Genomic DNA, 21,482 nt, shown 5'->3' with positions numbered 1-21,482 from the left:
AAATGGAGCCCGTCGGCATAATTCTTCTCGTTCTTTTCTTATTCGTTCTTATCATAGCTCCTATGTACGTATCAATCGCATCCCTGTCTTGTGTACCTCGACTGAGCATCCGCCCAACCTACCAGAACATGCGTCAAGCTGGGATCGCGCAATGAAAAGGAAAAGATTTACAATCCGCAACCCGATCAGCTGGATCGCGCACGCCGGAAGCTTAGCACCGTGACAACCTGCTCATCGGCCGCTCAGCGATCTACTCCGTCTGAAGATGCCGATATTGAAGCCGTAGCTTCGGCGTCCGAGCTCGGCGAATGGTGAGTGCATCCCCGGGGCCGAGGGCCCGGCTGACCCGCTTCCCTGCGGCTCGGCCGGGGCTCCTCGGCGGCGAGCCCTCCACTTGTCCACGGATCATGGCTGATATCATGCAGCCCTATTTGCATCGGTCCCTTGGTCGGTCCCTTGATGCCGGAACCCGCACATACCGTTGGCGATGATCCGCCCCGGACTCTTGATCAAGCTTCAACGGTGGCTTCTAGGACCCAGCCACGGAGCGAGGGAGAGGGCACGGCCGAGCAGTCTAACACCAACTTGGATATGGAAGACGATGACATCTTGACATTAAACACCTGTGGTCACTCATTCCATTCCAAATGTCTCTCATCATGGTTCTTGATCGAGCGGCACGACTGCCCTGTATGTAGGACGGCCTATTACAAGGGAGGTCCGCGGCGCGAGCGAACTTTGACAGTGCCGCCATTCTTTTGATCGACGGCAAGATGAACAAAGATGACTGGCGTTAGGAGATCACCCAAACATCTTGGTCACGAGGGATGCGGCCATCCTCTCAGATCACTAATCACTAATCATATTTCTGTTTCAGGAGCCAGGATGATGCATCGGTCAATGGCTCGCAGCTTCTCACAACATAACCACACGGTGGCGGCCAATGATGGCACAGACGGGACGACAAACGGGACGCGGCTTTCGTGCAAGTCGTGTGCTAGGGCAACATCCGAAGCACTGGTTGACGTTGGATGCTTCTCCGGGTGCTGACTGAGACCTCTTTAACCAAACATGGAGACAAGCATGAGGCCTGTAGACCAGGTACACGAGGAAGCTGATTAGCACACCAGCCAGCCGCGAGCTTGGACAGCTTGCTAGCTGCTCAATTGGGGGAGTTATGAGCTCATCTCGACGCAAAATGTCAACGACATGTCTCACACCTAGCTCGGGCGTAAGTGGTGCAGCATTTCTTCCAACACGACGGAACGCCCCCTGAGCTTGCGATTGGCTCACCTCAGCTCTCTGAATGCTTTGCCAAGCTGCTTCCCAGATCTTCAGACGTTTGTTTCCTCTTCGTTTCTTCACGGCGAGGCGAGGATCTTTGCCGCTTGGACCTGGCAAAAGGCGTCAGAGCGGAGCAAACGTCCTCGGGGTACGTACCCTTGGCCAGCCCGCGATCGGCGATCCGTGACCTCACACCAAAAGTCGCGATGACTTCATCGCCATCAAAGGAGCCTCGATCGAGAAAATCGGTCAACGATCGATTTCGCCCGCGCTTAACAGCACATCATAGCACAGCGCAGGCGCCGGGGACTGGAGCTCCGGGAGGCAACCCAAAACCCATCCACTGCTAATTGACACCTACTGTAGCTGGCCCCCGGCCGGCCCTGCAGCGGGCTCATTGCCCCGGAAATTCCCCTACCGCACTGCACCAAAAAAGACCCCCCAATCGCATCCTTGGGGCTCTCGTCGGATAGCCCTATGCCCTCCCATTACATCGTCGCCCCAAAAGCCATGCATGACGCGACGTGCGTCATTGGCTCTTCGGGCCAGTTCCTCCGACTACAACCTCATAGCTCAAGGTCGTGAGAGATACAAGAGAGACATGCACGCATAACAAGGTACAGGGCAACTGCGCTCTTCACTACCCCTTCATCATTCACCGTCGCCTCTACCTTCCACAACCACTTGAGGCCCTCGAGTCATTGCATCCATCTCAGACATTGCCCCTGCATGTCACCTTCACATTGAGACTACGCTACTGTATGCGACCACGCCTCTTCGCCTCTGCTGCTGCGAGCATCTTTGCCCCTATACCAAAGCACCGACACAGCAGAGGGCTCGCCAAGATGACGCCGAAACGAAAGAGAGACGGCCCTCATCCTCCTCCTCCAGCGCCGCAACCACCTGATGCCCCTAGACGAAGTAGCCAAAGGCTGAGGGATGCCGCTGCTACTACGGCTGATCATCTCGCATCCGACAAGATGGATATTGACAAGAACAACAAGGAAATCAAGTGTGAAATCCCCGACACACGCAAGCACAAGGCAGTATGGGATACAGGAGAGGGCGTCGAGGAAGCCATGCGCGAGTTGAGCGAGATGGAACACAAACTACAGAACGCCGTGAGGAGACAACGACAGGCGGTTGAATCCTCAGATCTTCATGTCAAAGTAGAGTCGGTCATGGACCGAAATATTCGACCCAAGATGCGCACACCACCACCCAATGATACCATCCCTTCCACCTGCGGACGAAATGCGGAGAGCGTTAAAAGGGCCCCAATGGACGATTATCAGGCCGAGCTGGCGGCAGGTGATATTGTTGACGCCAAGGCCGACGATGAGGGTTTTGAGAGAGGCGCAAACAGACCTCCCCCCGTCAACAGCGACAGACTTCCCCTGCCGTGGTCGGGGCGACTTGGTTATGTGAGCGCATCCCCATGAGGCAGATCTTGCCGCTCACTCCAGCTGAGTGAGAGACACGACGATGACTGACTCGCATAGGCCTGCTTAAACACATATCTGCGCAATGCAAGCCCTCCCATCTTCTCGTCGAGAACCTGTCGGATCGCATCCATCCTCGACCATCGACATCCCCTCCAACATCCTTCAGAGCCTGAGCACCCTACTAAGAATCGACCCGACAAGAGTAAACCAGCGGACCCCGAGCGAGGGCTAAAGTATGTGCAAGAGCTGGGATTGGCCAACGCCAGAGATATTGTCAAGATGATTCGGTGGAACCACAAGTACGGTATCAAGTTCATGAGGCTCAGCAGCGAAATGTTCCCCTTTGCAAGCCACGAGGAATATGGGTACAAGCTGGCGCCCTTTGCAGCTGATGTCCTAGCCGAGGCTGGGCAAGTTGCAGCAGAACTAGGACATCGCCTTACGACACATCCTGGCCAGTTTACCCAGATTGGAAGCCCACGGAAGGAAGTTGTTGCCGCTGCCATTCGCGACCTCGAGTACCACGATGAGATGCTCAGTTTGCTCCAGCTCCCTGAACAAATGGACCGCGACGCAGTCATGATCCTACACATGGGAGGTACTTATGGCGACAAGGAAGCAACTTTAAACCGGTTCCGTGAGAACTACGCCAAACTATCGGATGGCGTCAAACGGCGACTGGTATTGGAGAATGACGACGTTGCGTGGAGCGTCCACGATCTACTGCCTATATGCGAGGAGCTCAATATTCCATTGGTACTGGATTACCACCACCACAACATCATCTTCGACTCAAGCATGCGAGAAGGCACCCAAGACATCATAGGTCTTTATGACCGCATCAAAAAGACATGGACAAGAAAGGGTATCACCCAAAAGATGCACTACAGCGAGCAGACTGCTGGCGCTGTCACTCCACGAGAGCGTCGTAAACATTCTGCACGAGTCAAGACACTGCCGCCCTGCGCCCACGACATGGACCTCATGATTGAAGCTAAGGACAAGGAGCAAGCCGTCTTCGAGCTGATGCGCACCTTTAAGCTGCCAGGATGGGATACCTTCAATAACGTTGTTCCCTACGAGCGCGAAGATGAATCACGAAAGGCCATCAAGAAGAAGCTCAAAAAGGGGAAGAAGAAGTCTAATGGCGTCAACGGTGAGGTAGAAGATGAGATAGAGGTGCCCGAGAAGATTGTGAGCCCCGAGGACCTTGGTATGGGAGGGCCCAAGAACAGAGTGTACTGGCCCGAGGGCATGGAGGAGTGGCTTAAGCCCAAGAAGAGAGAGATCAAGAAGGGACAAGCCGAGTAATCAGTAATGAAGGTTTGTATTTTTTTTTTTTTTTTTTTTTTTTCAGTTGGATCATGGACAGAACAAACTGGCATATGGAAGAGCGTCATCATGTTTTGCATTGGTGTTGGACGTGGTGGTGTTGCGAGACTTGTATCAATAGCTGTGACTCTGAAAAGTCTTTAATGGCGAGCATATTAAGAGTAATGAATTATGTTTGAGTTCATTAAGGTTAGAGAAGTGTAACAAAGAAGTTATTCATATACAACCTGGATCGATTTTGTCTGGTTTGTAGGTGTTGTTCTACCCTAGAATGCACAGTGCAGATCGAGCACACGCTAATGAAAAAGTTTTATTTACACTGTCCTCAGACTTGACCATCACCTGCAATAGTCTCTTCCAACCTCACACCGACAAATTTCTTGTGTCTCGCTGCAAAATCAAGGCACAATGGATTCTGAATCTTTCAATACAGGCAGTGAGAAGTTTCTTCTCTGGTTCAAGTCACTCCCAGGGGCCTCATTCTCCGACGCTATCAAGATTGTTGACCTTCGAGACCGCAATGCGGGCCGTGGTATAAGTACGTCGATATGCCCTGGTTCATACAGCGATGCTGACTTTTCTAGTTGCCCTACAGGATATTCCTGCTGAGACGACACTCTTCACCATCCCGAGAAAGGGCATCATCAATGTTGAAACCTCAGAGCTGCCCAAGAAGCTTCCCGACGTCTTTGATCTCGACAAGCCCATTGATGACGATGATGAGGCGCCGCGATTGGACTCATGGAGCTCTTTGATCCTCGTCATGATGTACGAGTACCTGCAGGGTGAAAACTCACAGTGGAAGCCCTACTTTGACGTGCTCCCCTCTTCGTTTGATACGCCCATGTTCTGGTCCGAGAACGAACTAGACCAGCTACAGGCCAGTCACATGCGTCACAAAATCGGCAAGGCGGACGCGGAGATCATGTTCCGCAAGACTCTTCTCCCCATCATTCGAAACAACTCGAGCGTATTTGGCGGCGAGAACCGAAGTGACGATGATCTTGTCGAGATTGCGCACCGGATGGGCAGCACCATCATGGCGTACGCTTTTGATCTTGAGAACGATGAGGATGAAGAAGAGGAAGAGGCGGATGGCTGGGTGGAGGACCGAGACGGCAAATCCATGATGGGCATGGTCCCAATGGCCGACATCTTGAATGCCGATGCGGAATTCAACGTATGTGTCGGTGTGAGTGAGTGAGAGTGACACAGCTGACTTGGATATAGGCGCATGTGAACCACGAAGAAGAGAGCCTTACGGTGACCAGTTTGAGGCCAATCAAGGCTGGTGAGGAGATCCTCAATTACTACGGGCCGCATCCCAATTCGGAGCTGCTCAGGCGATACGGCTACGTCACTGAGAGACATTCTCGTTATGACGTTGTTGAGATTCCTTGGGACGTCGTGGAGTCAGTGATGAGGCTCAACTTTGGCATTTCCGGCCAAGTACTGGAAAAACTGGTATGTCTTGAAAATGAAACCAACGTCAACTTGCTGACCTGGGCCAGCGTCACGATCTCGAAGAGGAGGAGGAGTTTGAAGACACATTTGTGCTGGAGCGTGAAACTGGGGAGGTGAACTCGGATGGCACGTTTTCAGGCCCTGCCCGGTTCGAAAGCATGCCCGAAGACCTCCAGCAGCAGCTCAAGACGTTCCTCAAGGGGGTGAAGAAGGCTCAACCTGAAGCTATTCCCGACAAGCGAAAACGGGACGAAATCCATCATGCTGTGCTAGCCAAGACACTGCAAGCTCTTGCGTCGAAATACCCAACAAGTACCTCGGAGGACCAAATTCTGCTCCAGGGACAGGACCTCAGCCAGAGGGCCCGCATGGCTATCGAGGTCAGACTGGGAGAGAAGAAGTTGCTCCAAGAAGCGATCGTGTCGACATCTTCAGTTGACGTTGAGATGACAGTTGACGATGAATCTGGACCAGCGAAGCGGGCAAAACGGTCGGGTTGAGGATGAACCTGAGTTGACCAAGACCATAGGTCGTCTTATTCCTCGACTTGAACCTTTTAAAACGGAACACCGTCGATCGACGGGCAATTGGAGCATCCCGAGATTGTGATTGAGCCTCCGGTTCTATGGGATCGCAACCCATGCAAGAGGCGCAGAAGGCATCAAATACCAAATGCGAACCATCCGCCCAACGCGACGAGGCAACAAGCACTAAATCAAATTACAATCGACGCGACTGCATTTTTCTCCTATTTAAATGACCTTTTGCCCCAAAATTTCCTGTGTCTTTACACTTCAGCCTCACGACTCTAACCACAGCAATTGACCGCGACTGACAGCGGGCCATGATCTTTACGTCGTCGTTCGAAACAGGAACAAGTTGCAATTCATGCAGTAAGATAAAAGATATCGACTGTGTACCAAAGTCCCTTCTTTTGAAATAACATAGGCTGCATTGGAACCCGACGGCTAGTACTAGTGCTTGACAGAGCTGTCAACAGTACGCGGATAGTCTCCCGACACGAGCAAGGTCTCTTTTACAAAGCATTGGGTGGATCTATTTCTGCCCGAGATAGCTAGCAACACCTGACAGACCTTAATTCATCGCTTCCCGCGGCTCATCATCTCAGGCAACCACGTCTTGCATATCAGCATGGTCGGCATTGGCTGTCACGGCGAGCACGAGTGTGCTGCCGTTACCAATGGCTTATAGGATAAATGCAGCCTCGCTAACGTTGCCAGTTCAAGATGATTTGCCGCTACTTAGTCTTGGAATCAACTGATCATCTATCTAACCGCTGCAAACTCTTCCGTTGGGTGCCTCAAAGTGTCCGAGATTCTGGTCGATGGTGTGGATGCTGCCAACAGTCGTCATGGCTGTGCCCCCCTCTGAGAAGCCAGCTGCAACTGGGATACGAGGGATTCACGGCTGGCTTCGACACGGACTATCCCGAGGTCGGCTCGGGATGCTGCCTTCGGGATGTCATTGCTAGATTTCCGCGCTTCGACGCACGCTCAGAGCCTTGGGCTTGGGCTTTGGTCACTTTTTCGGCAAAAGGGTTACCCGCTGAAAGTCCCTCACCAAGAGATTCTGGTCAGACTCCTCAGGACCCTGTTGTGCTTCAACCCCAGGGAAGATCTACCATGCCCATGCATGTCTTTTGGACATGGGAGTCTTCTGGCCTCAAACGCGACTCAGCTCCCATCTTGAACTGAAACCGCCACCATGACCGCAGAACCTAGCTAGCAGCAAGACACCATGGTGCCATCAACTGGGGAAGCAAGAGTGCTAGCGCCAACAATGGATCGACGGCCAAAGATCTGGAGGTCGGCTCCATTGGTCCGCGAGCAAGCGCATCTGCATCTCGTTCAACCGGTCTAGCAAGGGATGGCATTACCTGGAGCCACACACCAGGTTCTAGTGTCCTCTTCAACTCGAGAAACCCCCCGACCACACTTGCCGAGCAACAGAGGGAGACCGGTGTCGACAAAAGAACAAGTGAGAGGGTCCGGCCCGCAGCCGCTCTGCATGAACTGGGGTCTGGCTTGGTCTCCCCCATCACGTACACATGCTGGACTGCGGGACACACGCACACACCAGAGTCGGAGAGATAGCGTGGAGCAGGCGTGGCACCAATCCTCGGGGTCAAGTTGAGACGAAGACCAGGGCCCTGCTCGCCAATGGTACGGCAGGGCTGTCGACAGTTGCCGAATCGGTCCATGCTTGTTGGATGTCTGGCAGACAATGCACCCGGACACATGGCGTCGAGCTGACAGTTTCCCTCGGGTCGACGTGGGGCAACGTCATAGTGATGCACCTCATTCGGCCGTTTCTTGCTGCCTCTGAAGCTGTATTCCATTGTCAAGGGGAGGTGGAGCAGTTGGCCGGTCCTGGATGCCCTCTGCTGTCAAGGATCACGGCGGACACAGCATAGCGGCCCAAGTTTGGCCGGCCTCACGCGGACGTTTCTTGGGCAGCGAATTTTGCGGCTCTGCCGCCGAGTTGAAGCGGATCCGGTCTCGAGAGGACATAAAGAGATGGTGGTTTACTCGGGGGTTGACGAGGCTGAGGAAGAGGGCGAGCACGATACACCCCAACCTCGACTATCTTGAACTATTCGCAAGAGGCATTTCCGACTTTTACCATGTCCAAATCAGTAGGTCATGACACTTATATCTTGGAGGGTAACTAGGCTTACAGCTCACAGCATAGGTCCAAGCACAGCGGCTCGAGCCGTGGAAGAGGAAACTCTGGGAGCCAGGCAGCTCCTCAAGTGAGCTTCCTCTTTGTTGCCAACAAACTGATAATTGGAGAGCCAGAGTTAGACGACTATCATCATTACATTCCACCACGATCGCCAGCTGGGTACTCGGGTGAGATTTCGAGCAAGGTGATGCGTTACTCTGACGGCGACATCTCAGAGGCTTGGGGATATCACTGGTATCGAGATGGGCGATCACCAACAGATGGAACCTTCCCGCCTGGACAACTCCTACGCCTCGACCAAGAGGGAAATTTTATTCCGGACCCAGCTACGGGTTACTACGTCTGCGCCAACGAGTATACTACGTTTGCTGTCGCTGCTTGTAACCCCCTACTCCCCATCATGGTCGTCGATCACGACCCCCTCGTTTCTCGAAAGAGCTGGGATCTTTTGCGCATCTTTCACCCCCGAAACTATCGCGGCCTCTCCCAAGTGGTCACACTTGACAGTCCCATGGGAGAAGGGGGCGCACCGGTCCGCTATGTTGCTGGCAAGTCGCCCAGCTGGGTGCCTGGTCTCTTGCCCAGGACATACCGTTCACCTCATCTGCATTCACCAGACTCGATGGGCCTGGGTGGAGAGTTGCCCATCATCCTGGGGTTGATGGCGCTTACCCCTGAGCAGAATCACGACGACAACGAGCCCACGAACCAACTGTTCCTAGGACGGAATGGATGGCGGCGAAACGAGTGGAAGGGTGGAAACGACGCACCAAAGGGCTGTGAGTATCTGCCCGCCATTTTTACCTTGTTTCCTTGACCACTGATGACCTGGTCTTGATAGATCCAGGCACTGCCCAGGACGACCCCTGTGCCTTTCTCATCAAGGTCTTCATGGATCCAGACAATCCGGGGTGCACAACAGAACACCTCAGATGGGTTGAGTGGAATTCCGTTCTTGTCCGTGAGTCAAGTAGATCGCACTGAGACTCAATCCATCCATGCACTCTGGCACCGTGGATTTCTTGCCCAGTCTCCGGGTCTGGCAACAAAGTTACCCCTGCCTCTCGCTGATCCATCCTTGAACTTTGAATACGTTACGTGGTTATTTCGGCCATCATTGGCATCAGATTGACGACGGTGTGAAGATCGATCTTGTGGTTTCTATTATTCATTCCTCTCGCTGAGTTTTCGGTATAAAATGGACCCGTCCCCTTTCCTACTCAGCTCTTGCAGCTAGCTCCCTTCAGTTGTCCATCTCCTTCATCTCGATGCACCTTTGGTCACCTTGGACAAAGGGTCCTTGCGCTTTCGATGCAGGCCTTGAGCAATCGCATAAACATGTCGGTGACGTTGAGATGGGCATGCTTGAGAGGCACGGCTCGGTTGGATGGATAGGTTGTTTATGTGTAAATAAATGGTTTGTCTCTGCCGTTCAAGACTGAAATCAGACGGCATCGGGAAGTCGCACGGCAATATCTCCAGATTGGGTGATGTATCGCACCCATGGGAGAGAGGGGTATTGCAACTGCAACAGTTAGTATGATCCATGCATATATACGAGTGTTACGTTACGTACCTTGGGCTCGGTAATCTTGAGATACCGCACTTGGATTCCACTGGTGGTGAAGTAAGGAATCTCAAACTTGACCTGGATAGGTCGCTTTGCACCCTTGCCGACTCCAACGCCACCCATGCTTCCACCGAAACCACCCATCATGCCACCTCCCTGCTCGTCATCACCCCTCACGCTTGGCAGGCCCAGCTCAGCGCGCATGAGGAACTCCTTGCCACCACCGAACTGCTTGATCTTCCAGACAATGGCGCTCTGCTCGGGCGCATAGTGAACGGATCCAATGTTGGTGCGGAAACGGGGGCTATCGGCGTCGTCAGGGACGGGGACGACAATCTCGACGTTGTTGGCGGTACTGCGGCGCTTGAACTGGGCGCGAGCCTTGAGCATGTACTCGATACGGGAACCCGAGTGAGACTCGACCACACACTCCACCCAGATCAGGGGCTTAACCTGCGTGTTGAGGCGGTAGGACATGAGCTCGAATTCGCCGTCTGGAGGGATGAAGGAGATGGTTCGGTCATTCTCGAAACGTGACAGACGCACACACTGGTGGAACTTGACGTCCTCCATCTCGATAGCCTTGCCGCGGGTGGCCCGACCCGTTGTTTCAAACATGACCTTGTCGTTGAGGCCCAGACGTAGCTCGGGCATACCACTCAGGTAGCACTTCATCTTGATGGCGCCAAGAATCTCGGAACGGAGCACGTTGCCGTTTGCGGAAACGAGAAGGTTGAGGGACTCGACAACGTCGAGGAAGACCTCGTTCTTGCGGTAGCGGATGCCCTCGGAACGCCATGACACGGCGTTTGTGACGGCGATGGGCGGGCGGGCCTGGATCTCGAGCTTGTGGGACTCTTGGGTGATGTACTCTTGGAGGATCTTGGACTCTGTGGTCTGGGGGTAGCCAAAGTCCATCATCTCGTCGAGGAGCTCGTAGATGATGACAAAGTTGTCGCGGATCGACTCTTCTTCTAGAGCCTTGAAGTACTCGGTAAAGACCTCGACAACCTTGTGGAGGAATAGGAGGATCTCGGCGGCGTTCGTGTTTCGTTTTGTGAGGGCGAGGAGGTAGAGGTTGTTGTGGCGGATGTAGAGGTACTGCATTGGGGAGCTGGTCAGCGAAGCTACAGCTGTAGCTTCAGGGGATGACGCACGTTGATGCCCTCGTGGGAGAAGCATGGCGGGACGGCGGACGAGTCCTCCTCGGCTTCTGATAGGAGGACGGGGAACTTTTCGACGGCCGACATGGGGATGTCACCTCTGTAGTTGCGGGCGAGAAGGGTCTGCGCAAGGCCAGATCAGCGTCTCGTCGGCGATGGTTACGGCGGCGGCAGGGGATAAGCTGGACGCACCTTGCCCTTGAGATCGAGGAAGAATAATGCGGACGCCATGATGAAGGGCTTATGGAGGAGGAGCAGTAGAGGTCGTTATGGTGGAGGAGAAACAAGTCAACTCGAGGTCGCAGGTCGGAGGGGTAGAAAGGAGGTCGTTATATCGTCGTCAATTGGGGATGCGACAGGAGAAGCGCGAGGATGAACAGCTCGAGCGGGAGGATCTAGAACTTGGGACGACGATACAGAGGGCGAAGCACGAGAAAAGAGAGAATGGAATAGAAGAATTAGGGGGTTATACAAGAGCGCAGGCAGTCATGATTGTCCGCAGCGCAATATGGTATTGGTCAGTTTCAAGCCAGAGGTTCGCTGGCATCTTTTGGGAGCAGCCTGGCCGAGCGTTGACGGACAGGGTGTTGGCGTGGATGAGGTCGGTAAAATGTCGGATGTGGTGGGGTAGCTTGATCCATACAGTCACGTGATGAAGCTGCTTGCGGGACTGTAGAAAAAAAAACTTGCAGAGCTACCAGACCTTTTCTTTTCTTTCTTCTCTATAACGCACCCTCTAGACAGTGCAGACCATCATCTAGCCCGCAACCGGGTGGCATTCTGTCATACCAGCCGTGGAGCCGTTGATGAAGCTGCGATTTCGTGGTGCGGAGAAGGAGACATTGTGGTTCCATAAGAACTGCCCGAGTATTTACTTTTCTCGTTGCTTGGGCGGTGTCAGAGGAACCGGACATTTTCAGTTCAACAGAACACAATTTATCATGTGATGGGAGTTGTTGAGCTTCATGGATCATCTGGACATCTGCCGATTGGCATCCAGAGAGGGCATTATCAAGCCAGCTTATAGCTGACCTCGAACACGATACCGGGATGCGATCCGAAGTGTCGACATGGGCTGCAAACTTTCATCAACCCCCTAGCCTCTGGGTGGCGCCCGTTCATGTGGTAAAGGCACACGACCTTTAGCTCGCCATTGGAATCCTTTTGTTGGGGAATGGATCTCTCGGTGAGCGAGCGTCGACCGCTGGAATGAGCACATTGTATCGTGAAAGATGCCCCCATGGCATCGACCGGGGCCAGCCGACATCTCGCATGTTGCACTCCGTATCGGGCACTCTGCTCGCCAAACAATGGATGGCGATACCATCTCCTCGGCATCAGCTTCGACCCCACTAAACCTAAACAAGAAGCTTACTCCAACAGCTGTCCAGAACTGAAGTCCGTGATGGTGTAGAGCTTCGGCCTCGGCTGGAGGGAACCAGAGTTTGCACGTTGATTAATTGCCATGTCACGAAATTTCCTATTGCGACAGCGAGGTGTGTTGCGGCCACGACCTGTAAGTTGCCACCGTTGGCACATGTCAGATGCCTCACATGTGTTTGGTGTGGTGTAGTCGGACTTTGACGATGTGAGCCCTCCACCCCCAAGAGAAAAGACCGGCAGCCCGGGTACATGTATCTTGGCTGAGGGGGCACCAGGCACAAGGTCGCGACTTGCCAAGCGGGCCGAATGCCGACTGGTTTGTGTGATTCTCGAGGGGATTGGACGTGGATGGTGACAGCGTCAAGACGGACAGAGCTCAGCCCGAGATGAGCAAGCCATGAGCAAGCAGAGTTGCTCGACTGGCATTGCGACAGGATTGGTGGCAGGATACCTAATGAACTCTAGCGCATTGATTGAACGAGGATATGATCCTCCGCGGGATAACGAGTGTTGCGTACATCAGCAAGTTGAGTTGCAACGGCGTCCAAGGAGACAAGATTCGGCAAGTTGACCCTGTTAGCGACTCTAGCATGACTCGGGTGGGCGGCCTACCAACGTTTACCCGGCTGGCACGTACTGCGACGCAGATTTAATCTTTGCATGTGATCCAAACCGCAAATGATTTCCCGCTCCAACGCCGCCATCATCATCATTGCCCCGGGCTTTGACACGTGCTCGAGGTGGGAGACCCGCCCAGGTCCTCCTCTTCAGGTACAGCCCCAGTATTTCGCGCCAGGAGAGAAGAATGCGAGTTAAATCTTGTGATGGTCAGGAACGTTAATATTCCCACTGCCCTTGCCCTGCTTCCTGAGAGATCATCCTGCCTCAAACATCGTCTGCGGAGCGAGTGTTGTCGCCCCGATAACCTGGTCGTCTACCCCTGCGGTACCTGCTGACTGAGACCGACACAGGTTCCCGTCCATCCTTTATTGACCGTCTCACAGGCTTCCAGGTTCTAGCGAGGCTTCTTCCCCACTGAACTTGCAAGCAAAACCCACTGCGAAAAGTCACGGGCATCCCATCCCATCCCACTTCACGCAGCAAAGCCTCTGAAGCCTTCAAGCCCGGCCCGGTTTTTAGTGGGTTCGCGCCGCCGTCTCGCGCGCCTGTTCTCAGCCGGTCCCTGCAGCTGGAGCGACCCGTGGGCGCCTGACGTTTTCTGCTTCTCTCTCTGTCTCTCTCCCCCACGATCGCTCCTTCCCCTTCCTGTTGCCGTCACCTCATCCACCACACGAGGCGCCCTTCCCATATTCCTTTTCCCCCAACCATTTTCTCCTCCGCTTCTTTCCCTCTCCACCATAAGAGAACCGAATCGCCGAATCTTTTTATCTCCTTCGTTTCGACGACCTCACGCTTGCGTATACGGCCCGTGGCCGCTCTGTTATTCGTATCCAGTCCCGATGTCCGATTGACGTAGCCGTCTTATCACCGACGCCCAGCGCCGCCATGGAGCGCAATCACATGCTTGCCCCAACGAGCGATCGCGAGACCTCCTCCTCTCGCGAAGCCCTCCTCGGGCCACCGCCTGCTCGACCGCCGCCTTCTCTCATGGGATTTTCCCCTCCAGCTTATTCCAATTCCGCTCATGCGATAAAGCTCCCCGATGTTCCCAACACTGAGCTACCACCACTGTCACATCTCGAGGCCGACAACGATATCAAGCTGCCGTCGCTTAGTTCGCTGACTAGCGAAATGGCCCTCGACCCTCCCAAGAACCATTGGCCTCCGTTGAATCCCATTCACTCATACCATCCCCTGGCCCCGCTGGGGCCTCAAACTATGGATAGCCCGACTCGAATGGATCTCGATGCGAGCAGTAACAGCGTCGTCAGCGCTCCATCCCCTGATCGGCTCCTTGATGCGAGGTCAAGCAGCGTCAGTCTCGATGACCCTGACGTGCGATTAGCCGCCGAGGCTCTCGGCGATTTGAGAGCGGGTTTGTGTTCCTCATGCATGCGATGCGCGATGCGTGGATCTTGATCGACTGATAATTGTCATAGACTTCATATCATCACCCCTCACAGAAACACGTCGCTTCCTGTGAGCCCGCCGACCTCTCACGGTTTCCAGTCGTCGAATCGAACTCAACCGCAGTCCCCACAGCCGGAACCGTTATTATCCCTTCTTACAACGACACATCCCCTGTTGGCGAGCACCATTGAGGGCGCCACCTCGGCGTACGGAGGCGCCAAGAACTTTTCTCCACGTTTCCGATCAGGAGCTGAATACGTCGAAGGCTACCTGACGCCTATCGCCAACACTGTCGGCTCTGTTGGTAGAGTGACAGGTGTCGAGGGAGGTGTACGATGGTTTTTGGGTGCCGGTCGGAGGCAGAATAGCTCGGCATCAGATCTGGAGGCCGGTAACAGCAAGAAGCGACGAAAGGTGGACAACGAGGGTGAACCAGTCAGCAACAAACGCCTTGAGGGCGAAGGCATGAAGCAGATCGCTGGCCTTCAGCAGCTTCCAGCCGACGCTGGAACACAACAAGAGGCCTTCTCGCCCCCTACCAGGGCGAGCTCTCGTCGCATGTCAACAACAAGTACCATTGATACCCTCCCGGCTTATGATGAGCTGCGATCCCCTGCCTACACGGAAACAGCTGATACTCAAAGCTCATCGCGACCAACCTCGCGGTCCAGTGGCGCTTGGCAGTCTCGGCTGATCATGTCGACGTCGGGGTTGAGCGTCGCCATGAGTGAGGAGAGTCTTCGCAGTTTGAAGTACTGTCTGCAATGGCTCCGGTGGGCGAACGGTCACATCGCTCGTGTAATCAGCGCCCTGAAGACCACTCTCGAGCAGTACGAACAGGCAAACAACCCATCTGCCGCACAGCAGAATGGATCAGAGAAGCAGCTCTTGCAGGGTGAGGCCAACAATGAAGCGCCTGACAACTCACAGCAACAATCTCGAAGCGCGCTCGCCGCCCGTATCTCTACTCTTAAGGGCGACGTCTTGAAGACTCTTCAGGATGCGATCCTGACTGTGTCAAAATATGCAGGTGGTGCTCTGCCCGAAAACGCACGAATTCTTGTGCGCCGTCATCTGACCAGCCTGCCCCAACGGTTCCGTGTCGCTACCCAGTCGGACAACGGCTCTCAGAATGGAGAACGAGCCAGCGACTCGGCCCTTACTGAGAGTGCGCAGAAGGTTCTTGTCCTGGCCAAGGAGGGTCTGGACATGGTGACTCAAGTGAGCGGTGTTGTCGATGGTACCATTGTCAGCGCCGAACAGTGGCTGGATCGCATGGGCAAGCGAAGGCAGAAGCAGGATGAAGAGAAGCCCGTGTTGCCCAAGACTGAGCCTGAGTATAATGGCGATGTCAAGATGGGCTGAAGCCGCATTCTGGCGGAAAAGCTCGCAGATGGTGGAGTTGTGATGATGGAAACGGAAAAACAAAAACACAAGGGGATCGCAAACAAGCCTGGAGCTTCTGGGATGTGAATTCGAGGGCAAAAGAACAGGCGACTGGCGAACATGGGTGGATGATTTGATACCAAACAGTCCCGCAAGAGGCGGAGAATGCGCGTTCCTTTACAATGGTTTCCCCTGGATGGATGGAAACGAACGATGAGCTGGGGGTTGCGACGGGGTTGACTATAACTGACTGTCTTACTGACACTTTTCTTTGGGTATTATCTGGTTGTCCTGGTGTATAGGTAATAGGGCGTTACTGGTTGATTGATAACATGGAAGAGACAAGGAGTGTTGTGGAGATGTATCCAGGAGAGTGTTGATGGGTTTTCCATTTGATTTGGATGTGGATGCAAAAACCAATGAGTTTTGACTTGGGGAGCTGCTTTGTCTTGTCTTGTCTTGTCTTTGCAGTCTCGGGCTACTTTTTGATGGTCTTGGATGCTACACGATGGCTGACTGTTTCTGGCTGGGCTGCCTGGCTGGAACAAGACAGTCGCAGAGGAGGTTAATCAACAAGGTTGATGCTTTGTCTCGGCAGGGAGGCCTCATGGCGATATTGTAGCGAGCTGTTTCTGAGCTTTGTTATCCAACATGATATTCCATGACATTTCTTGTTGCCGACGTGGATGATCTCGCGTTGACTATTGCCATGATCAACGGCTAGGGGAACTGCTATATCGACGCGGTTGGTTCAGCTTGTCTGAGGTGAAGTGTGTCTCTCCACACTGAGGGATCGCCATGCATTCGGCCTTGCATTCACTCAAGCCACATTGACTCTGGTTGGGCTTCTTACGTAGCATGCAGATCGAATCCCGCAGATTGGTTCTCTGGGGGATTCTCCACCAAATGTCGTTGTACCGCGTTGCTCGCATTCGTCGTATCTGGCTTGGCCGTTTGAGTCTGCCTGGGAAGCGAGGGATACGGGCAATGAAATGAAAACAGCCACGTCATGCCTGGTTATTATTTCGTGCAAAGCCACTGGCAAAGATGAATCGGCCAGTAAGAGCGTTGCAATTTTCCGAGACGGCTTCAAGACAGCAAGGCGGATGGCGGTTGCTTAGCCAGGGCAGGGCTGAATCACTTGCGTGTTCTGAGAGTCCTCCGGCTCTTGACGGCGGGGCTATGTAATTGGGAATTGAAATTATAAGACTATTGTACTTGTAGCGTGAAAGTATATAAGTGATGAGCTCCCACAAGGGAATGAATAGAGAAGCAGGGCGGTTAAACCAACTCCAGCACTATGAAGCCTCTTACAACCCTAACACCACTTGTACTCCCAGTCTTGGTCGGCGCCAAGAGAGAGCCGACTTACACATCCAATTCTCTCCCTACAGCTGCTCTCGACTCAGGACCTGTCGTCGGTCAGACCACCACTCTTCCAGCAGCGATTGCCCCCGTCAACAAGTTCCTGGGCATTCCCTATGCCGCCAAGCCAGAGCGGTTCAGTCGACCCAAGAAACCTGAGCCTTGGACGGAACCGTTGAATGCTTCCGAGTTTGGACCTTCGTGTCCGCAGTTGTTTGTTGACAATGGTGAGCAAACCACTGTGTTTTAAGTAAAGATGGAATCTGAACAGGTGACAGAACTCACTCCCGGGTTGGACATTCTCAAGGACTTTTTCGGCACTGGTTCTGAAGAAAGTGAAGATTGTCTCTTTATAAACGCATTTGCGCCAATGAGCCCTCAGCCGCCTGAGGGTCGTCCTGTTGTGCTGTTCATCCACGGAGGTGGCTGGCAGCAGGGGAACGGTCAAATTGACCTAAGTGGATTCGCTGGGTACGAAGACATTGTTGCATTTGCCTTCAACTATCGCACGAATGGTGAGTTTAGGGTTGATCTCTACTGGACAAGTTTGACTGATGGAACGTCAGTCTTTGGGTTTCCCAATTCCCCTGATGTACCGACTGAAGACACCAACCTCGGCTTGTACGATCAGCAGCTCGCTATCGAATGGGTTCAGGCCAATGCTCGTGCCTTTGGAGGCGATCCAAGAAAGGTAACTATCTGGGGCGAGTCAGCTGGTTCCATGTCGGTCGATATTCAAGTCAACGCCTGTGGTTCCAAGTCGCCGCCTCCTTTCCGCGGCGCAATGATGTTTTCTGGACAAATGTCAGTTGGACTCCTTGGAAGCACAGCTAATCCAGACGACACGACCAATTGGGACTCTCTGGCCGGTGTGGTCGGATGCAATGACACAGAGGATCAGCTGCAGTGTATGCGAGATATCCCGGAGAAGGACCTCGTCAAAGCCATGAGCACAGCGCAGGTGGCGTTTCTTCCAGTGACTGATAACGTTACTCTTCCTAGCGGACGAGCTGAGAGATGGCGAGAAGGAAAGAATGCCAAGGTCCCGGTATTGATGGGCACGATTGCTGAGGAGGGACGGGCTCTGGTGAACCGGAACATCACCATGAAGACGTTTCTGGATGCGTATCTCGCTGAACCGTTGGTCACTAAGAAGCAGCAGGAGGCGATCCTCAAAGTATACGAAGCAGATCCAAAGTTGAAGAATGATTTTGATATTGCTGCGGCTATATATACGGACTTCTTCTGGCAGTGTGTAAGTGCCCCCCACCAACTTCTCCCTAGACAGTTGGTTCTAACAGACATGACAGCCTCAGGGGATCCTAGCCAACATCTCAGCCTCGATCAACAACCCGACATGGCGCTTCTACTTCAACACATCCATAACAACCCTCTTTGGCGAGAAATACTCGTGGATGGGAAAGTTCCACGGCTCAGACGTGGCTCTCCTCTTCAGCACCCCTACCTTTGAAGGCGAAGCGGGTGGAATACCCTTTACTCCTCAACTGTACACGTTTGCGAAGTACCTCCGCGGCGTAGCTGGCCAGTTCATCAGGAACCCAGCAGCTGGACCAGGATGGCCGGGTGTCGGGTCCAAGTATGCGCCGTATGATGTTGTGAGCTTGGGGGGTGAGGGCGGGTTAGCGGGGGCTACGGTTGTTGATGAGACGGTTTTAGATGAGCGGTGTAGGTTGTATGAGGAGATTTATCCTGTGATTGAGAAGTATGTCTTGTCAGCCTAGGTATTCACATGCTATAATTGATAGAAGGTTGTTCTGATCATGCTGCTTTCACTCAGCTGTCACAACTCATTATGATAGCTCATTGCTCTGTAAGATCCTTCCATGCATGTTCATGTAAAAGAGTATGCAAACTCGAGTTGAGTCTGACCTACGTCACTCTCGAACCAGGTAATTCCCCACAAGCTTCTAGTCGGCTTCTATATGCCGGCACCACGCCATCTACCGAGCCGGTTTCCTAAATAAGCGCGCAGCCAGGGGAGGCAATGAATCCACTTACACAATATTTCCATGTGCCTTTATACCACCGAGGTTTGAACTTGTTGAAGGCCATATCCAACTGCTAATGAATAAACTCTCGGTACTTCGGTGTCACCTACGCCTGTAGTGCGCGCCTCCCGCGGTACTTCAATTTCCACTAGTTAATCGCCTTGGCTCCATCTCTCCTGCTACCTCCGCGCGTTCCGCGGACAAAACCTCTAGGCTATTGGGCCATCTTGACGTCCCTGAGGGCTTCCACGTATGCATTATCAGAAATTGCGAGTACAATTGTTGATTTGGAATTGTCCTCGGGGGCTCCGAAGTGATCAACAGGTTCGATGTAACTCATTGATACGAGATCCGGCGACGAGTTCCGCTGTGGCTCTTGTCTCGGCAGTCGAACAAGCCACGAGGTCTACACAGTCTTCAAGCTGGTGGTTGACAAGGATATCGCCGCATGGGTCCAAACTACGGTGGCACATGGAAGGAGACTATTGAGAGCCTACAAGGTACTCATTCTAATGGGTTGACAAAATGGCATGGAGCGAAAGAAGGTTATAAGACGGGTATTCATCTTTATTTTATTCATTAACATGCTAATCTGTGCAGCTCATTTCTCATAAGGATCTCGACATCTTAAATGCCTGTCAACATGTTAGCAACTCGTTCTCAAGCATACATGCAATTTCACTCACCAATGGCCTTGGCAAGAGCCTTGCCAACAGCATGGGCGGAAGCAGGGTTCTGTCCAGTAATGACCAGTCCGTCAACAGCAAGCTTCTCACCCCAGTCCTCGCCCTTGACGTAGTTTCCACCGACGCGCTTGATCTCGTCCTCGAGGAGAGCAGGCATGGCGCTGCTCAGCTGCACAGCGTCCTCCTCGGAGTTGCTGAAGCCAGCGACCTCACGGCCCTGCAGGAGAGGCTTTCCGTCGATGGTGACGTTGACAAAGACGATGGGGCCGTGGCAGACGGCGGAAACGGGCTTGCCGGCCTTGTAGAACTCCTCGATGAGCTTGATCGAGGTCTCATCCTTGACGAGGTCAAACATGGGGCCGTGACCACCAGGGTAGAAGACAGCGTCGAACTCGGAAGCCTTGCCGAGGAACTCGCTCAGAGGCCGCGTGTTCTCCCAGAGAGACTTCTTCTCGTTGAGGAACTTGACAGACTCGGGGTCGTTCTCAAACATCTTGATGGACACCTCATCGAGGGGAGACTTGCCACCGGCGGGAGAAGCGACGACAATCTCAGCCTTGGGGTTGGACTCGTCCTCGCCGACGAGGTCATAGTAGGGATGGGCAAACTCGGGCTAAAGAGGTGTGAGCTTTTTGTGTGACGTATAAAGCGGGGTGAAACTTACCAGATACCAGCCAGTGGGATTGCCATTGTCCATCTTATCGCGGGAGGTGAGAACGACGAGAACCTTGGGAGCCATTTTGATGAGATTGAGCTTGTAGCTTTTGTGTAGATGTAATGAATTGAGATGAAAGAAGAGTTTTGGATGTTGATGATACTGTTGATCTACGGACTGCCACACCTTTTATATAACCACCTGCATATCCTCCACCGCTTCATAAACTTTTTTCTCGTATCCTTGCAGGAATCGGGACAACTCTTTCACCCGGTCATGACAAACCATTGAGCAGTCTTGTAGAAAGCTGACGTCACACACGCGGGCGTAGCCGTCTCTTCTCGGCATGCAGCCCCGAAGGTGTCTCCGCTTCGTAGCGCCGGCTCTAAAGGGTCATCTTTCGCCGGGTGGGGAGTTTTGGGGCCTCGGCACGGCCGTGGCGGGGCCGGACTCGAGGTTGAGTTGAGCAGAGGCCATGTTGAATCTTCTGGTAACGTTAAGATGGCGATGGAGGTTTGTAAGCGGTGAAGGGATTGAATGTTTCTTGAGCTGAGATGAGACACTTGGCTGAGTTGCTGTTTCATATTCGTAATGGCAAAGCGAGCAGAGACTGTCTTGGCTGTCTAGAGGCATACATATAAAAAAAAGACTGGATAAAGATCAACTTCCCCTCCCCTAGGGGCAGATAACTCGTTCCGGAGGTTAAGGACTAAATGTGACACTAGAACGGCGAATGATAGGTCTACCTGCCTGCCTTCATAAACCTGTAAATAATCACACTAAAACTATTAAAGAGATATCCTAATTTTAGACTCTTCTTTACATTATCTTATGCTTCTTCTACACCCCAAGATCGAGATCAAGGCGATAGGTCAACGCTCACTAAGAGCAATAGCAGAAAGATAGTCTAGAGCCATTGGTAGAACATCATTGCACCGTCTTAACGAGGATGATCTCCGGGGGCTGCGGCGTGTTAATCCAAACTCAACGTGCATTAGATACA

At 53.2% G+C, this 21,482-nt stretch overlaps 8 protein-coding genes across 8 annotated transcripts; 5 read left to right on the top strand and 3 right to left on the bottom strand.

The window, feature by feature from the left end:
• Positions 1-2: 2 nt before the first annotated feature.
• MRS44_009868 (uncharacterized protein) lies at positions 3-4,040 on the top strand (the record flags this gene model as incomplete). Its single annotated transcript, XM_065620327.1, has 5 exons — positions 3-64; positions 126-311; positions 426-690; positions 1,857-2,708; positions 2,787-4,040. The coding sequence occupies 5 exons, from the start codon at positions 3-5 to the stop codon at positions 4,038-4,040; spliced, it is 2,619 nt and encodes an 872-aa protein (XP_065476100.1).
• Positions 4,041-4,469: 429 nt separating this feature from the next.
• On the top strand, positions 4,470-6,025 carry MRS44_009867 (uncharacterized protein; the record flags this gene model as incomplete). The annotated part of the gene is made up of 4 exons (XM_065620326.1): positions 4,470-4,599; positions 4,646-5,241; positions 5,292-5,525; positions 5,573-6,025. The coding sequence occupies 4 exons, from the start codon at positions 4,470-4,472 to the stop codon at positions 6,023-6,025; spliced, it is 1,413 nt and encodes a 470-aa protein (XP_065476099.1).
• A 1,238-nt stretch (positions 6,026-7,263) lies between these two features.
• Positions 7,264-7,884, bottom strand: MRS44_009866 (uncharacterized protein; the record flags this gene model as incomplete). Its single annotated transcript, XM_046270029.2, has 1 exon — positions 7,264-7,884. The coding sequence occupies one exon, from the start codon at positions 7,882-7,884 to the stop codon at positions 7,264-7,266; it is 621 nt and encodes a 206-aa protein (XP_046131699.1).
• A 285-nt stretch (positions 7,885-8,169) lies between these two features.
• MRS44_009865 (uncharacterized protein) lies at positions 8,170-9,302 on the top strand (the record flags this gene model as incomplete). Its single annotated transcript, XM_065620325.1, has 4 exons — positions 8,170-8,181; positions 8,233-9,010; positions 9,073-9,192; positions 9,262-9,302. 4 exons carry the CDS (start codon positions 8,170-8,172, stop codon positions 9,300-9,302), a joined length of 951 nt encoding a protein of 316 aa, XP_065476098.1.
• A 373-nt stretch (positions 9,303-9,675) lies between these two features.
• MRS44_009864 (uncharacterized protein) lies at positions 9,676-11,195 on the bottom strand (the record flags this gene model as incomplete). Its single annotated transcript, XM_046270028.2, has 4 exons — positions 9,676-9,756; positions 9,808-10,902; positions 10,959-11,087; positions 11,157-11,195. The coding sequence occupies 4 exons, from the start codon at positions 11,193-11,195 to the stop codon at positions 9,676-9,678; spliced, it is 1,344 nt and encodes a 447-aa protein (XP_046131701.1).
• A 2,658-nt stretch (positions 11,196-13,853) lies between these two features.
• MRS44_009863 (uncharacterized protein) lies at positions 13,854-15,743 on the top strand (the record flags this gene model as incomplete). The annotated part of the gene is made up of 2 exons (XM_065620324.1): positions 13,854-14,347; positions 14,408-15,743. 2 exons carry the CDS (start codon positions 13,854-13,856, stop codon positions 15,741-15,743), a joined length of 1,830 nt encoding a protein of 609 aa, XP_065476097.1.
• Positions 15,744-17,064: 1,321 nt separating this feature from the next.
• MRS44_009862 (uncharacterized protein) lies at positions 17,065-18,871 on the top strand (the record flags this gene model as incomplete). Its single annotated transcript, XM_046270031.2, has 3 exons — positions 17,065-17,356; positions 17,408-18,384; positions 18,440-18,871. 3 exons carry the CDS (start codon positions 17,065-17,067, stop codon positions 18,869-18,871), a joined length of 1,701 nt encoding a protein of 566 aa, XP_046131703.2.
• An 894-nt stretch (positions 18,872-19,765) lies between these two features.
• On the bottom strand, positions 19,766-20,563 carry MRS44_009861 (uncharacterized protein; the record flags this gene model as incomplete). The annotated part of the gene is made up of 3 exons (XM_046276572.2): positions 19,766-19,773; positions 19,825-20,437; positions 20,489-20,563. The coding sequence occupies 3 exons, from the start codon at positions 20,561-20,563 to the stop codon at positions 19,766-19,768; spliced, it is 696 nt and encodes a 231-aa protein (XP_046131704.1).
• Positions 20,564-21,482: the final 919 nt, after the last annotated feature.

This window comes from Fusarium solani (genome assembly GCF_023522795.1).
Source record: "Fusarium solani strain SB1 chromosome Unknown bctg00000006, whole genome shotgun sequence".
NCBI classification, from domain to species: domain Eukaryota; kingdom Fungi; phylum Ascomycota; class Sordariomycetes; order Hypocreales; family Nectriaceae; genus Fusarium; species Fusarium solani.
The sequence above is the reverse complement of the archived record's forward strand: the minus strand, read 5'-3'. Positions and strand labels throughout refer to the sequence as shown.